The sequence below is a fragment of the Cynara cardunculus genome (assembly GCF_001531365.2).
Source record: "Cynara cardunculus var. scolymus isolate 2C chromosome LG 12, CcrdV1, whole genome shotgun sequence".
NCBI classification, from domain to species: Eukaryota; Viridiplantae; Streptophyta; class Magnoliopsida; order Asterales; family Asteraceae; genus Cynara; species Cynara cardunculus.
This window is the reverse complement of record NC_037539.1, coordinates 577,616-593,048: the sequence shown is the minus strand read 5'-3', so window position 1 is coordinate 593,048 and position 15,433 is coordinate 577,616. Positions and strand designations below refer to the sequence as shown.

The window sequence follows — 15,433 nt, the reverse complement described above, 5'->3', positions numbered from 1 at the left end:
TATTGGGTCATATAGGATTTCTTTGTTTTCTCCCCAATCAAGATATCCTTTGTTCGCCCATGAAAGTATTGAACTTTGACATTAAAATTTCACTTCCGTAGCACCATAATATTTTCAACCAATTAGTGTTTTTATATATTTGATATATTTAAAATAATTTATCATGTAACCATAATATAGGATTAATTGGGACCATTCTTTATGATTGCTTATTCAATTCCCGGCTTAAAAGCTCCTTTAGCATAAAAACTTTATAACTAATCAATACGCAAGAACTCACCCATTTCCCAGAAAGGACCATAGACCTAATAAAAAAGAGATATGACAGTTCGAGTACAAGCATTAAAGATTGTCCTGAAAAAATAATGATTCTTCTATAAATAAAAAGTCTGTGAAGTTTGATTCCAAAAGTGATAAAAAGGAAGCATGGTAAAATATGACTAGGGGTCATTATGATATCGGTGCCAACTTGGTTCACTTCTTAGTCGAAAGTTAAATTATATATTTGTCAAGCAAAGTGCGCTTTACCGAATTATCGGTGAAGCAAGGGAAGGGCTCGGAAGACAGGCACGTTATAGCTTTTTGTGTTAAGGTTGTTTTTCTTGTAGTTAGATGGAGCCCGGTTCTCCTTTTTAAAACAGGATGGCTTCAACGCTCGACTCTGGACAATCAACATAAACAAAGACCCAACCTAAGCCAAGGCTCTTTCCCTCTGTGATTGTTACGAAGATACTACGCGGATAACAAAGTTTATCAACTCCAAAACAAAGATTTGAAAGATTAGGTTCACTATTTCTTTCGTATGAATATGATTCGAAGTGGAAAATTTCAAGAAACTTACTTTCTTCCAAGAAGTCGATTCAAGATTAAAGTAAGGAGCGACAAATATAAAAATAAGGGCTTTTGTTCGTAAAATTTGTGAAAAATGTCGACTAATCCGTCGCCAAGGACGAAATATAGTAATTTGTTCCAAGGGTTGTGGTGCTAATGTGCCTGTGCATGAACCCAGTAAGAAGCATTTTTAGCATATTCTTTTACCTCGTTATCACTTTCAACTTTAGTTGAAGATGGTTTGTAACTATTTTAATGCACTTTAGCTCTTTTAACACATCGTTTGTAACTATTTTAGTGCACTTAGCTCTTTTAACACATCGGTTAGAGATGGGTCCAAGTTTTTCTTGTCCTAAATGCCATAAGCTTCACAAATGGTGGTCAAAAACTACAAGGAAAGAGAGATTAGTTATACAAAACATAAACCAAACAAAACCAATAAATATAACCATCTTATGGTAGGGTTAAGGATAAGATGTATACAGACCTTTCCGAAAACCCCAACTAGCAGAAAAGGTTGAGCTCAACTATAAGCCACACGCCTGGAGGTCCCAGATTCGAATCCAAGAAGAAATAAAAATCCCCTTGTGGCCACAAAGGTTCAAATGCGATGACTCCAGGCTACCCGCTAAGCAGGTGGTCGCCCTGGGATTAGTCGGCTTGCATAGCGGGTTAGATATCCAAGTTAATCACAAAAAATATATATATATATATAAGCCACATATTTGCAAAAAAAAATGTCTTTTTTAGACAAAATTATAAATAAATAAAAAATAGTTCATTGGTTGTATTTCTATTACAACAATTATATGTTTCAACGATGTAGCATACCTTCAACCCATAATCTAGCAAAATCCTCTGTATACTAAAGACTGGGAAAAGTGTGGTCAAATTTTCTCCTCTACACCTATAAAAAAGTTTGGTGGTTAAAGTTGACAACTTGCATAATAGTCAAACTCAAACCTTGTTTTACAAGGAACAAAAAGCAAACTCACCATAATGTCAACACAGCAAGTAAAAACTGCTATTTGTTTGTTTTACGGGCAAGAAAACGCTCGCGAGCTGCTTGTATTCGACTGCTAGAGTCGTCAATTGGGCCGACTTTTTTGGGAAAATCCGAGTTAACTGTTGTTTTCTCCTCAGACTGATCGGATCCACCACTGCTCCAAAGATAGTAAGGATGATATATAAATATATACATACATATATATATATATATGATGATATTTATAAACTAATAAGACTAGCATAATGTAACAAAGTAATATTATCACTTGGTGAATGCCTGGCCATAAGTTCCCCAAGGTGATGCAATGCTAAGTATGATCTTGGAAACTATAGGTGTTGCATGGCCTAGGGATGGTGATTTGCCCCGACCCGGTGGGGAACCCGGTTCACCCGACCCGGACGGGGACGGGGATTCCCCGCTAAAACGGGTCCCGGGGCCGGGGGCGGGGATCGCTGGTAGACACAAACCGGGGACGGGGCGGGGGATCCCCGGTAGACACAAACCGGGGACGGGGGATGTTACTCAAACCGGGGCCAGGGATCCCCGGTAGAATCAAAATAAAGAATACTATTTACGGGGATTGACCGGGGTTTTACTAGGTTTTGACCGGGGATTGTTAGAGATTTGACCGGAGACAGGATAATAATCCCCGTACCCGTCGGGGCCAGGGGACGTTACTACAAACTGGGGCCGGGGCCGGGGCCGGGGCCGAGGATTACAAAACCCGTCCCATCCCCGCCCCGTTGCCATGCCGCCATAGCCGCATAGGCATCACCATAACCACTATGTATATATGTACATAGGGGTCAGTTCAAATAAGAAAGCTAAATATCGTGATAAGGTAGGAAGGGAAGGTTCATATGTGAATCATTAAAAAATCAGAAAGAAAAATATATTTGAAGACGGGTATACGAACCGTCGTTACAGATTTTCCACAAGGGTTCATATATGCATCTACAAATACACTTTTTCGATGATTCACATATGAACCTTTCCTTCTTACTTTATCATGATACTTGGACTTCTTGTTCAAACCTCCTACCATGTACATATATATGTATGCAGAGTTGGGTTGCGGTAAGAATAAGAGTGATGGTGAGAATAATTTTCTAAACTGTCGGATGAGATGATTTTTTGATCTAACGGCTAAAAAACTGTGGACCTTCAATTGATTGCTTACCAAAAACACTGACCTTCAACTAGCTTCAACTACATTAATCTCACTTCAACCATCTTCATCAACCTTAATCATCACTTTTATCTTCACTTTCACTCACATATATGAACTTTTGCATACCTTTAATCACTTTCACATGCATGAATTTGTTACGGGTGCATTTGGTACACTGGACAGGACAGGACAGAACAGAACATGGATCATTGTTTCACATTTGGTAGGACTTCTATGTGGAACAAAGTGGAACATACATGCTCCATTTCCACCCCATGGAACAAGGTGGAACAAACCTATATTTTACTAATATAACCTCAAAATAAAAACCTATTTCTCTTCTAAAACATCAAATACGCCTCCCTCTTTACATCTTATTCATTCTTTAAATTTTATTTATTGTATTTTATGCTCTTTAAACTTTCAATTATTATTCTCAAAATATTATTTCTATACAGTTTCTATGTCTTGATTAATTTGTAATTTATTAAATATTTATAACGAAAAAATAATATAGAAAGGTTATAAAATAAAAATTGGAAACTACATAAACTTTTTGGTTTTGTCATTTTAATCATCTTGACGAAAAGTTTCTAATGATATATTTTGTTGTAAAAAATATTTATTTTTTATAACTTAATGAATTAGATAAATTAATCAAAATATATAAACAACTCATTAGGGGTAAATTGGTCATTTCATCTGTTCTTTCTTGTCCAATTTTGTCTTACCAAACGATAAGTAGTGTTTTAGTCTTGTCCTATCCTGCCTTGTCCTATCGTGTCTGGATACCAAACACACCTTAAAGTTTCAGTCATGGTGATAGAAATAGGTCAATGAAGGTAATTGAAAGTAGATGAAGGTTTTGTTCTCACGTTCTCACCATAACTCTTTTTTCTCACATGATCCCATGTCTATGTATGCATACATTTAGCCGTAAGCAAGTGAATGTCTTGAAAATATGTACACGTACCTGAGTTTACTGACGTTTAGCTTCTCAAGTTTATGCAGTATTGGGGTAACCCATTGCATCTCTACTTCACAAACATTGCGCATATATGGGCGTGAGGTAGAAATAAGTTCATGATACACAACATAATTTGGGAGCATTCCGTCATCATCTGTTCGCAGTACAGAAGATGGATGCACCTAAGAAAAGCAAAACTAATAAGAACAACGGATGCACACAACAAAAGAAAATTTCAGAGGCGTGATACTTATGTTAAGAATCTAGGTTTTAATTATGGCTAAGGTCCATAACATCTATGCTAACTAAAAGATCATTAGATTCCAGATTACTGATCACTGGGTAATGTAAAATTCTTTATATAGGAGCAGGTAAAGACTAATGCATGGCCATTTCCACGGTTGGTAGAGCCTGGCATTCCCATAAAAGCCCAGATAAGGGAACTTAAAGTACTCTCTATCTCCGTCCCATGAAATTTACAATGGTCTCTTTTTTTGGGACGTCCCTCAAAAATTACAACATTTCTTTTCTTTTTGGGAAGTTTTCAGGTTAGTACCGATCTACGCATTCCATCAGTTCATTACTACAAAAATGATGGTACTAATTTATACCTCATCATTCCATTCTTTTGTATCTGTTGAATGATATTTTAGATATCCAACAAATTATCAAACATTTTCCTTAAACTATGTGCCAAGTCAAAGGTTGCAATTTTCATGGGATCGAAGGGGTAGTTTGTTTGACCACGAAAGTCGCGTAGAATATTGTAAAACCAAGGATACATGCAACAATATTCTTGTTTGTTACCTGGACAAGCTGACATTTGAAGCCAAGAGTTCGGTAACCATTATGATGAATCATTCGCTCAGCAAGCTGGCTCGCATAGCCAACACACAGAGCCTTTCTTAGACTCCTATAATCATGTTGGCTGTCTCTCCGTCTTTCCTTTCTTTTTACATCTAAGGACCCTGTTTTCCAATCACAATGCAGGACAAGAAAAAAAGTAAGGCATGTGTGCTCAATCAGTTATGTCTCATTTAAAACCAAAAAGATAATACAGTTGTGACAGCTAAGATGAGAAAGTACAGGACCATTATTTTATCTTTTTAGGCATTTCAGATATTTGACTAATAGTCAAACACACACTACAATTAATGTGCTCGGCCAGTGGCTATACTCGTCTTTGGACGACACAGGATTAAATTTGACATTTTCGCTGTGTTCTCGAAACCCTTTTTACTAAGGAAAGGAAATGGAGGGAAAGGGGAGGAAAGTAAAAAACACGTGTTCTTGAAACTTTTTTAGGAGAGAAAGGAAAGGAAAGGGAAGGGAAATAATGATAAGTTTCCTTCCAACTATGGAAGGAAAGGAAAGGAAAGAAATTAAAACCCTTTAAAAGAATTATTAAAATCACAAAATTACCCAATCTTTCACTCTAAGGGATATATTTTTAAAGGGTATATTAGTAAAATGACATTTTCCTTTCCTTTCTAAAAAACTGGAATAAAGATTTGAACAAATATACTTTCTGTAACCTTGAAGCTGGTCCGTAGCTAACCTTTTGCAATCTTTTGCATTATTTGAGACAATTGTTTCCGGACATCTTTGACAAATAGCATCCCTCGTACCTGAATATAACAATTTCAACAGAAGAAATCACTACCTCACAAGTCCAAAATTCTGAGCCAGAAATACATACCACACAACACATTAGTTCCATTTATTGATTCTTGAAAAAAGGTTAAGGTGATGTTTGTCTTTTAAAGTTCTGAAGTTTGAAGTCTCATTTCACTTCTTATTGATATAGGTGGTGCTGTTGTTTAAGAGCAGAATCTACTGTTTGTTTTTGTAAACTGATAAATGTTTGAATGAGCAAGTAAAATCAAAGTTAACAACATGAAGAAACTATTACCAACAAATAAATAAATAAATGCTAATTAAAACTTGTCAAAAATAATATTTAAGTTTTTTTTAAATAAAAATATAAAGTATGGGTATCTTTTAAGAGTACAAAGTTTTGTGCTATTTAGACTTGTACATCTTAAATGTTCTATTGTCATGGTACAAGTCGTAAATTTCTTGTTTTTAGGATTACAATTTTTTTTTTGTTTTAGGGAGATAAGAGGACCCTAAGAGGCAAATAAGACATGAGTTTACCACTTGCCCAATAAGATGGCGGTAAGAGGTTTTAAGTTCTTAATTATCACATAAAAAACAGAATTATAAGTCTAACCTCTTATCCGGTAAGGCATTAGTAGTTAATTAAGAGGTTGTTTTCAACAGAAAAAAATAGCAGCACCTAAAACATTCAATATCCTTACTTAGATTAACTGCAAACATACAACACATGGGATGCCATTTTATTGATGTTTTGATCATTTTAATAAAAAAGATAAGGAAGTACATGCATACCCAAAAGTACATGCATACCCAAAAGTACATGCACACCCAAAAGTATGTATGATCATTTCTATATAACAAATTATTATACTTTGGACACAATATTATATGCATCGTTGCAGAAAGAAAGGGGAAAAACTACCTGTAGGTTGTTATCTTTGCACCAGTCGATACTATAATCAGTTTGATCCCAGAGCTCAAAGATTTGAAGTAACTGGATGTGGTCACCCCAACCGGAACCATCAGGAAGCTCTGAAGGAGGATGCTTTCTCTTCTTGTCCGTGCTTTTGCTGCGAATCAAAAAACCGTAAAAATGAATATTTACATTTGGATCTGGGATAAAAGGGCTTGTCATGGAGAAGTATGATGTCAGAACGGATAGTATATGGTGATGGACTTATTAACAAGCATACATTTCAAAGCAGAAACTTTAAAGGTTTAACACCATGATCATGCTATATATGTCAACAGGTAATTTCAATAACAATAACAAACATGATTGTTGATTCCGTAACAATACCAACGTGCCAGAGAGATCTATTTCTGGTTCTGTAAGGACGGGAAACAAAGACAAATGCTTAAGGGGGCCTGTTGAACAAAAACCATTAGAAACTATAACGTGGTAAACCGACCCCAAGTGCCTGAGGCAAGAATAGCATCCCCCTAATTCTCCTATTCAAGGTCGAGTCCTCTCCAATAACGGTAATCAGTTAATATCTTTGGAATTTCGGGTCCTTCCACCCACATTAATTTCCTCTACCTCTACCTTTGCTCATGTTACCTCTTGTTTGTATGCTTTCAAGCTCCGGAGCATCTGGAAGTGTTCAAAGTAAATGATGCAGAGCAAAAAACAGTACGAAATTGCTTCATCATCATATAAGAAATCACTTTCGCCTTTTTTGCGCTTGGAGTTCTAGCTCCATGGTTAATGAAACTCACCTTAAATTAGTTGGAGTAAACTAAATTCAGCTCCATATAATGAATTAAAAATAGATCTGGACAAGGTCAGAGAAAAAACAGAAAATCTACTAATTTTATGAAGTACTCATTATTAAACTTCAGAGGCTCGGTAATGTTCTCTCTTTTATTCCAAAAGTTAAGCCCTCCTTTATCACTTCTACCAAGATATATCAGTATATCTTACCTCTTTTCATACCCTCAAATTGGGAAAGGGAATCATGAATGGATCACAAAGTCTGCACTAAGATATAAACAAATTCTTTTTTAGAGGGGAGTATGACATAAACAAGAAGGTTCTTGATTCTAATATGCAAGTTGGTTCTATCAGACCATAATGTAAGTGGAGACACTTGCATGCATCCATACGTCGTTTTTCTGATTTTTCAAGGGAAACTCTACATTTGCTATGATGAACTTGTTACTGACTCTTGTCATACATATTCTTCTAATGACAATGTTTATCCAAGAGCTTGTTATCCATTGTAGACAAATGTTTCAGGCTTTCGGCAAATGAATCATCCTTCATTTGATCAGATCTGTTAAATTCTCACAACAGGCGGCATCATCTTCCAACAGGTCAATCATTTGAATTTCAAACTTGTATCACAAATTTGCTTAGGGTGGTGGAAAAAAAATTCCAACCATCCACAATAATGCATTTAAGTAACATTCTCAGAATTATACCTTCGTCCAGGAAGCAATGTACCTTCCACTGATAACATAGCAGCTATAGTCAAAGCTTGAGGTAAACAACCACATTCATTTGCCTCAATTAAGGTCCTTGCAAGCGAAGGTTCTAAAGGAAGCTCTGTTGGAAGAACAGTAAATTGTCAGTAGCTAGAATACATTTATCTGTCCTTTGTGAAAATATTTCCAAAATCCAACATGCAAGTGACAAGACCTGTCTGTTGAACAAAAAAGAGTCCATTCACCCCTCAAAGAAAGGGAAATATATACTGCGACAGGTTTACATAATCCACTTGTTCATTTTTTAGCTTTCAGTTATGGTTTTTTTGCTTTCCATTATTGTTTAGATTTGGCATGCTGATATAACAAGGCTTCAGTTAGGAGTAAATGGCATACCTGCCATGGTTTTTCCAATAGCCGTGATGGTGCCATTTTCATCTATAGCATCAATCAGAAACAACTGTTTAAGAGCATCTTGTAAAGTTTCAGCTGCAGAAAAGCCATAATATGTCATTCTATTAGCTGGTAGAAGACCCTGACATAATCCACTAGACAGTAATACATGGAAAAGGACGTACACGAAGGTGCATCAAGAAAATCAAATTTGAGAATATCAATATCAGGAAGGTCCAATGATTTCAAATAAAGAACACTGCCAGCTAGAGAAGACCGTTGTATTTCAGGAACTGTAGCATCCAGCAAATCATCATGGTAAACAGCAGACGGGTATAGACGATAGCACTTCCCAGGTCTTGTTCGTCCGGCTCGTCCTGCTCGTTGGTTTGCTTGCACCCTGCATTTGAAGTAACCTTTTAATGGACTTCTATTCCCAAAAAAATATGTAAACCAATAGTAGGATAGTTACATAAGAAAGAATTTTCAACAAAGTAAATTTAAATGACAATGTGATGCAAGAGAAAAGAACGTGTGTTTAATTGTTTAGACTGTCAAAAGGTGTGATCAATACAATAAACACCATCAATTATTACCTGCTAATCTGAACAACATCAAGGGAATACATCCCGCTTGATGGATTATATTGTCGCTGCTTCACATAACCAGAGTCAATAACATACCTATTATTGTCATTGGATTAAGAACATTAATCATCAATAACAGGAAAAGAGATGAAGAGACAATCGACAAGTTATGCTTTGACAATATTATGGAAATGATTAGATAGAGAGAACTTAGATATAACATTTTTTTTAAGTACAAAGCAATGTTATATGTCAGGCAGAGAAAAAGTAAATTAAAAACTCCAGATTCGGTGGGCCTTGCGACAACTATCCACATAATCAACCTGTTGTCCTCCTTTCTTCTAAATTCATATTTATTATAATTTTCACCCTCTCATTTCTATCATTCACCTAACGCCATGGAATATTTGACTCCTTCCACCTCAAACTCAAATGTCCCCAGATTGACCAGCTATTATGAATGCATGCACATATAGCTTCATAAATTGCTATCATGGTACTAAATGAACAAACAATATGCACTTATAATGTCAAAAAAAAAAAGATGCAATTTGTTTCAGTTACGTTGAAGGTAGGGTAATTTAATGCGCATGTGTCTTCAAACCCAATAATATAGCCAATAAAAGAAAGAAAAAAATTGGCCACCAAAACAACGCCAAATATTACTTTTTGCCCAGAAAAATGTAGTATCTAAAAATCTACGTTTACAAAAGAAAAATATGAACTATGATTAACAATGTAAAACCGAAGTCTTTTCATTTTAGCATATACTGCTACTACGCTACATACGTAAAGATTAGCCTACAAGGTAACTAATTAGTGACATCAAAGTTGACAAAATAGCAAACTTTCTGGCAAAAGTAGAATCTCTTACACAACACCATCAACAGTCAAAGACGTTTCAGCAATGTTTGTAGCCACAATAAAACGCCTACAGTTTCGAGGAGGAGGACTAAACACTCGCACCTGCAGAATCATACGGGCAGTGAGCCATCATTGGTTATAATGGGAATGGTTATATAAGAAAGATATAGGAGAATAAAAATAATTGTAACACTTAGGTCGAGATAGATGGATTAAAGAATATACGAACATAAGAATGAGTACCCAACACCAGGAAAAAAGTAAAGTGAAACAAAAAAAGAATAAAAACCTAGATGTTCAAAACCATTAAAAGACAAATGCTATAAGCCTGTCAGCAAATTGACCTCCGGAAACAAGGGGTGCATTCTGAGTAACTCAGGCACCCAAAAAAGCAGTTGAAGAATGACAATATATGTCATTTAATAAGTTATGTGAAACATAATGAGGATGCAACAAGTAGTTGTATGTATGACATCCGGATAGCATTGAGACTGCAAGATAACAGAGAAATACTACTGTAAGTTAACTACATAGACATTAAGATGAACAACTTGCCTGCATTTCAGGTGGCAAAGAACCATGAAGCGGAAGGACTATGGCATCCATACAAGATCCTGCCTCAAGGTTTCGAATTTTTTCCTCCAATTTCGAAACCAACTTCTCTATATCATCCTAAGAGGACCTTGTCATTTTCCAAGAAAGATAACATAGTACAATATGGAGAATAAATTATCACAAAAGAAGTAAAAATTGTAAGGCATGAAATTTTAATTACCTGTCCAGTCATAAATATCAAAATGTCCCCTTCTGGCTCATTGACGTGTATGTCTATAACAGAGTTATCATAAAAGCCAAGAAGTAGCAATTAGTTATTTGGTATAGCATACTAGATGATAAAAAGGGGAATAGCAATGGTAAATTTTTGATGCAGGTTAGAACATTAACCAATAAATATGAAATGCAAAGTGCAAGTACAAAATCAAACAACCACGATGTTTTATGAAGGGAGGAGAAAAAAGTTGTGCACTTACCAATAGCTTTTCTCAGAGAAGAGTCGATGTAACTTTTTGGTTGCTCTGAACTATATAATATTTCTACAGGGAACAATTTCCCAGGAACATTCAGGATGGGGCAATCAGAGAAAAATCTTGACACCTTCTCGCCATCAAGAGTAGCCGAAGTGATCAAAACTTTCAAATTGGAGGCGCGAAGTCTAATCAAACGCTTCATCAGCCCCATCAATATATCACTAAACGCAAATACTTTCATAGATTAGTTGAGACTGTCTAGAAATCTTTCAAAACGTCAAGGACTCAAGGTAGTTCAAATTGCTTGTCATACAAAAAAATTGCAAAAGACATAATAAAAGAATGGCACAACAAAAGGTAGGATATATTAGAAAAACCTTCTACCAAGATAATCAATGTTGAGCTAGTATGACAACACAAAGAAACGGGAGCACAAATCTACATGAATATTTATGCATTGTCTTTGCATTTCAAGTTAACTTACTGGATAAAGCATGAGGGCTTACGTGTTTAGACTCCTTTCATGAGCTTCATCCAATATGATCACTGAATATTGTTTCAGCTCAGGGTCAGAAAGACTTTCACGAAGAAGTACTCCATCAGTAAGATACCTGGCCTCACATGAATTCATAAATCATAATTAGAAATCAGCATAACTTGCCAGAGCTGATTGAAGGATGAAGATAGTGGCATTATGGCCACTGAACTTATAGAAATAAGCCTTACTTAATACAAGTTCTCTCTGAAGTCCTATCCTCAAATCTTATGGCATAACCAACTTCGTCACCCAGTCGGACACCAAGCTCCTCTGCAACCCTTCTGTACATGTCAAGAAACAAACAAAGACCAAGTCATATTCAAGTTTCAACTAAGTAAAGACATGAACAGCCCATAAATTTTCACAATCATCAAAGCTCATTCTTACATTCTACTTTCACTTGTTTGCTTAGTTCTTGCTAGTAGATATTGAACTAATAATCTTACTCTCTAAGATCAAAAGTTGAATAGAACTTATTTGCATTTTCCAGAAACACGACTTACTGATTGGTATTGCATATAACCATACTTAAGTCTTTCCTTCTCCGTAGCGCTACATCATATCAATTACCATACAAAAGAAAGGCTAAATTTAACCACACAACAGCAATACTTTTATTCCTCAACGCCTGAAAACCCCAGATATGCGTGCATATGCAAGCCTCAGTTGCTTAGTGCTAAGAGTACTAATTACTCATTGTACAATTCTGCTCTCTACTGTATATGATCCCAAATGACTCCACAAGCTGTGAGTCTCTTCTATACTTTTCAATTGCAAAAACAATTGAACCTCATTGCAATCTTACACCAACACTACGAATTCACCGAAAGCCTATTTTCGGAATTTGTTTACCATATATACAAATTTTGATGTAAACATTCAAACATTATTCAAAGCACGAAAGTGGTAGAACATAACGACTATATAATTTATCACAAATCACGCATATATACAGTGGTTCAAGTTGTTACAACATAATTACCTAGAAACAGAGACCGCGGCAACACGGCGAGGCTGCGTGACGGCGATTATTCCGGCCTTGGTGTAGCCACTTCTGTGTAAAATCTGAGAGAGTTGAGTGCTCTTCCCTGAACCGGTCTCCCCAATTATCACTGCCACTGTGTTTTGATCCACAGTTTCCAATATCTTGTCTTCAAATTGTAGAATTGGGAGGTTCGCCATTGAATTTGAAGTCAATAATTTCAAATTTGCCTCCAATTTGAACCACAATAACGAGGGTTTTTGGGTAGATTTGATTTCTGAAACCTTCCGGAGGGTTTTGGTAAATTACAATTTCACATCAATAACGAATTTCTAACTTTGTAGTTCGTACTAATTTATAATTGAGAAAACTACAGTTTTGGCCCTTATACTTTAAACAAAACGATTAAATGGTTACTATATTTTGTATATTATTTTAAAAGTGGTCCCTGTACTTAACTTTCTTAAAAATAATCCTTTAACAAATGAATATTTTCGTACTTTTACCCATTTTTTGTCTTTTCATTGTTTGTCTTCTTTTCTTAAATGCACCTCCTTACCACCTTCCTAACGCCCCCGTTCTTTTCCTCATTCTCACATCCCCCTTCATTGTTGCAACTCACCGCCCCCTTTTCCCGCCCTCTTTCAATCATATTTGAACCTTCATCTTCGGCTCGTGAAGTCAACCCTTTTATCATATGTTCCTTTATAAATTTATTTTCTTACAAAACGTGTCAAGAATTCCAAGTTCTTATTTTTTATTATTAATGTTGTAGTTTGTTGGCTTTTAGTATATGGACGCACTGTATGTGTTTTCTCATTTAACTTGGATTTAATCAGGTAGTATACTGGATAATATCTTGCTTGGATATCTTATGGATAATCAGATATATTAAGAAACAAAAGAAAGTGTTGTTTGACGAAATATTTTGAAAGCTGGTGTACAATGATTTAACCGAGATAAAAGAGGAATTGGCTAATCTCAACGATGGATAAAAGCAAGGGGTTTAGCTTGTTGGTGCTCTATATTATGATGCTAACATATATCTAATGGATAATTTATTAAGTGTTGATGCAAACACTGCTTTGAGCTTATTTAATTTTTGTTTTACAGTTTGGACACACTATCACGACACACCAGACCCGACACCACTTGAATCAAACTTGGTATAGTAGAGCAATAAATGCTCGTCGAAATGAGGGGTGTGTTATGTATGATGTGCCTGCTTACAAGTAAGATATAGTGATGGAAGGGGAAACTATGTAAGAGAATAAGCGGGGCTGGAGAGCCACTGAGGAAAAAAACAGTTGAGTTACATAGTGGGGCGGGAATGAAGTGGATCAACTGTGGTAACGGCTCCAAAAGTTACAACATGGTGGCAGATGGGAAGATATGAGAGTTGCATGCCAGTATTGTGGCTAGCAAAGGAAATAAAGGAGGTGGATAATACTGAGTTGGATACCACATAACTCGTCACATTAGCATGATAACCGATTAATGCTTAAACCAATTATTTAGGTAGTTAAATGTTTAAAAGTTTACATCTTATATAATGAAAGTTTTGAAAATTTATCGAAAATAATAATGAAGTAAAAGTACGTTACTTTTTCATATAATCTGTCTTTATTCTTTTAAAAAAATGGATCTTATAGTAAGTAATATATATAAAAATTCAGAATAAAAAACAAAAAAGCTGGTTTGCCCGAGAGGTTAAGGGGGAAGACTTAAGATCTTCTGCACACAAGTGCGCATGGGTTCGAACCCCATAGCCAGCAATTATTTTTCGTTTTTTAAACTACATACTAGGTCCATGTGGTTTGTAAAAAATAACAGTTTTAGTCCTTACAGTTTCGAAATTACAAGATGATCACAATTATTTATAAAAACATATGGGTTTGGTCCTTCAGGATAATGACTGTTAAATGAAGTATTTTCATCTTTTATCGATTAGTTTTTGTCATCTACCTAATCAAAAACCACATACTAAATCATAAAATTGATTTTGATTGGTTAGAAGAAAAAAAGGTGTGATAAAATAACGTAAATGCTCATCATTTACCTATTACTATAATCTTGAGTTTTTCAGACTAAACTTTTAATTGAAATTTAGGATTAGAAACATATACTAGATTTAGGTAACATGTTTGATTAAATGTACAATGTGTAAATGATAATATGTTAAAATTAAAAGTACAGTATTGTAATAGGAATTGATGATTCTATAATAAAACAATTTTCAAAGTACAATGCTATAATAAAAAATGTCACATCTACGGTATGATATATGTGAACAACCTACGTGAAAGTGAGGTGACATGAAAATATAATATAATTGGTAAAGTTAAATTAAAAAGTTACCCAATGTTATAATATGTAAAATTTTCAAAATACAAGGAGCTAAAAGTACATTGTTATAATCTATATATATATTAAAAGAAGAACCAAGAGTATTGAGGTGACATCATGAGAATTGAGGTGTTGGTGAATTGTGTTTGAGTTTGAGATATCTCACATTGGTGTAGAATTGAAAATTTTGAACATTATGAAGTGTATAAGAAAGGTTGATTGGATGCCTTTGTGTCAAATATGGGGTTTGCCTCATTGGGTTGTCTTTCTTTGGATGACCTTATTTGAAATTTATAACCATGGTTGGAAACCAATCAAACCAAATGCCTCATAGGGTTATCTTTCTTTGGATGACCTTATTTGAAATTTATAACCATGGTTGGAAACCAATCAAACCAAATGGTAGAAATTATAGTGCAAAATTATTATACTATTATATCTTTATATATATATATATATATTAAAGAAAGAACTAAGAGTATTGAGGTGGCATCATGAGAATTGAGTATTGAGGTGTTGGTGAATTGTGGTTTAGTTTGAGATATCCCACATTGGTGAAGAATTGAAAATTTTGAACAATATGAAGTGTATAAGAAAGGTGGATTGGATGCCTTTGTGTCAAATATGGGGTTTGCCTCATAGGGTTATCTTTCTTTGGATGACCCTATTT

The 15,433-nt window shown here is 35.2% G+C and overlaps 1 protein-coding gene and 1 non-coding gene across 2 annotated transcripts; one reads left to right on the top strand and one right to left on the bottom strand.

The window, feature by feature from the left end:
* Positions 1-1,593: 1,593 nt before the first annotated feature.
* Positions 1,594-12,740, bottom strand: LOC112523400 (probable pre-mRNA-splicing factor ATP-dependent RNA helicase DEAH4). Its single transcript, XM_025132991.1, has 17 exons — positions 12,418-12,740; positions 11,624-11,716; positions 11,404-11,508; positions 10,901-11,118; positions 10,645-10,697; positions 10,425-10,541; positions 9,880-9,971; positions 9,015-9,101; positions 8,604-8,818; positions 8,422-8,514; positions 8,023-8,146; positions 6,521-6,668; positions 5,537-5,606; positions 4,786-4,946; positions 3,985-4,160; positions 1,827-1,991; positions 1,594-1,738 (listed from the first exon to the last, which is right to left on the bottom strand). Exons 1-16 carry the CDS (start codon positions 12,615-12,617, stop codon positions 1,856-1,858), a joined length of 2,088 nt encoding a protein of 695 aa, XP_024988759.1. The 5' UTR covers positions 12,618-12,740; the 3' UTR covers positions 1,594-1,738; positions 1,827-1,855.
* Positions 12,741-14,109: 1,369 nt separating this feature from the next.
* TRNAL-UAA lies at positions 14,110-14,192 on the top strand. Its single transcript has one exon. It is a non-coding gene; the product is annotated as a tRNA-Leu (tRNA).
* The last annotated feature ends 1,241 nt before the right edge of the window (positions 14,193-15,433 follow it).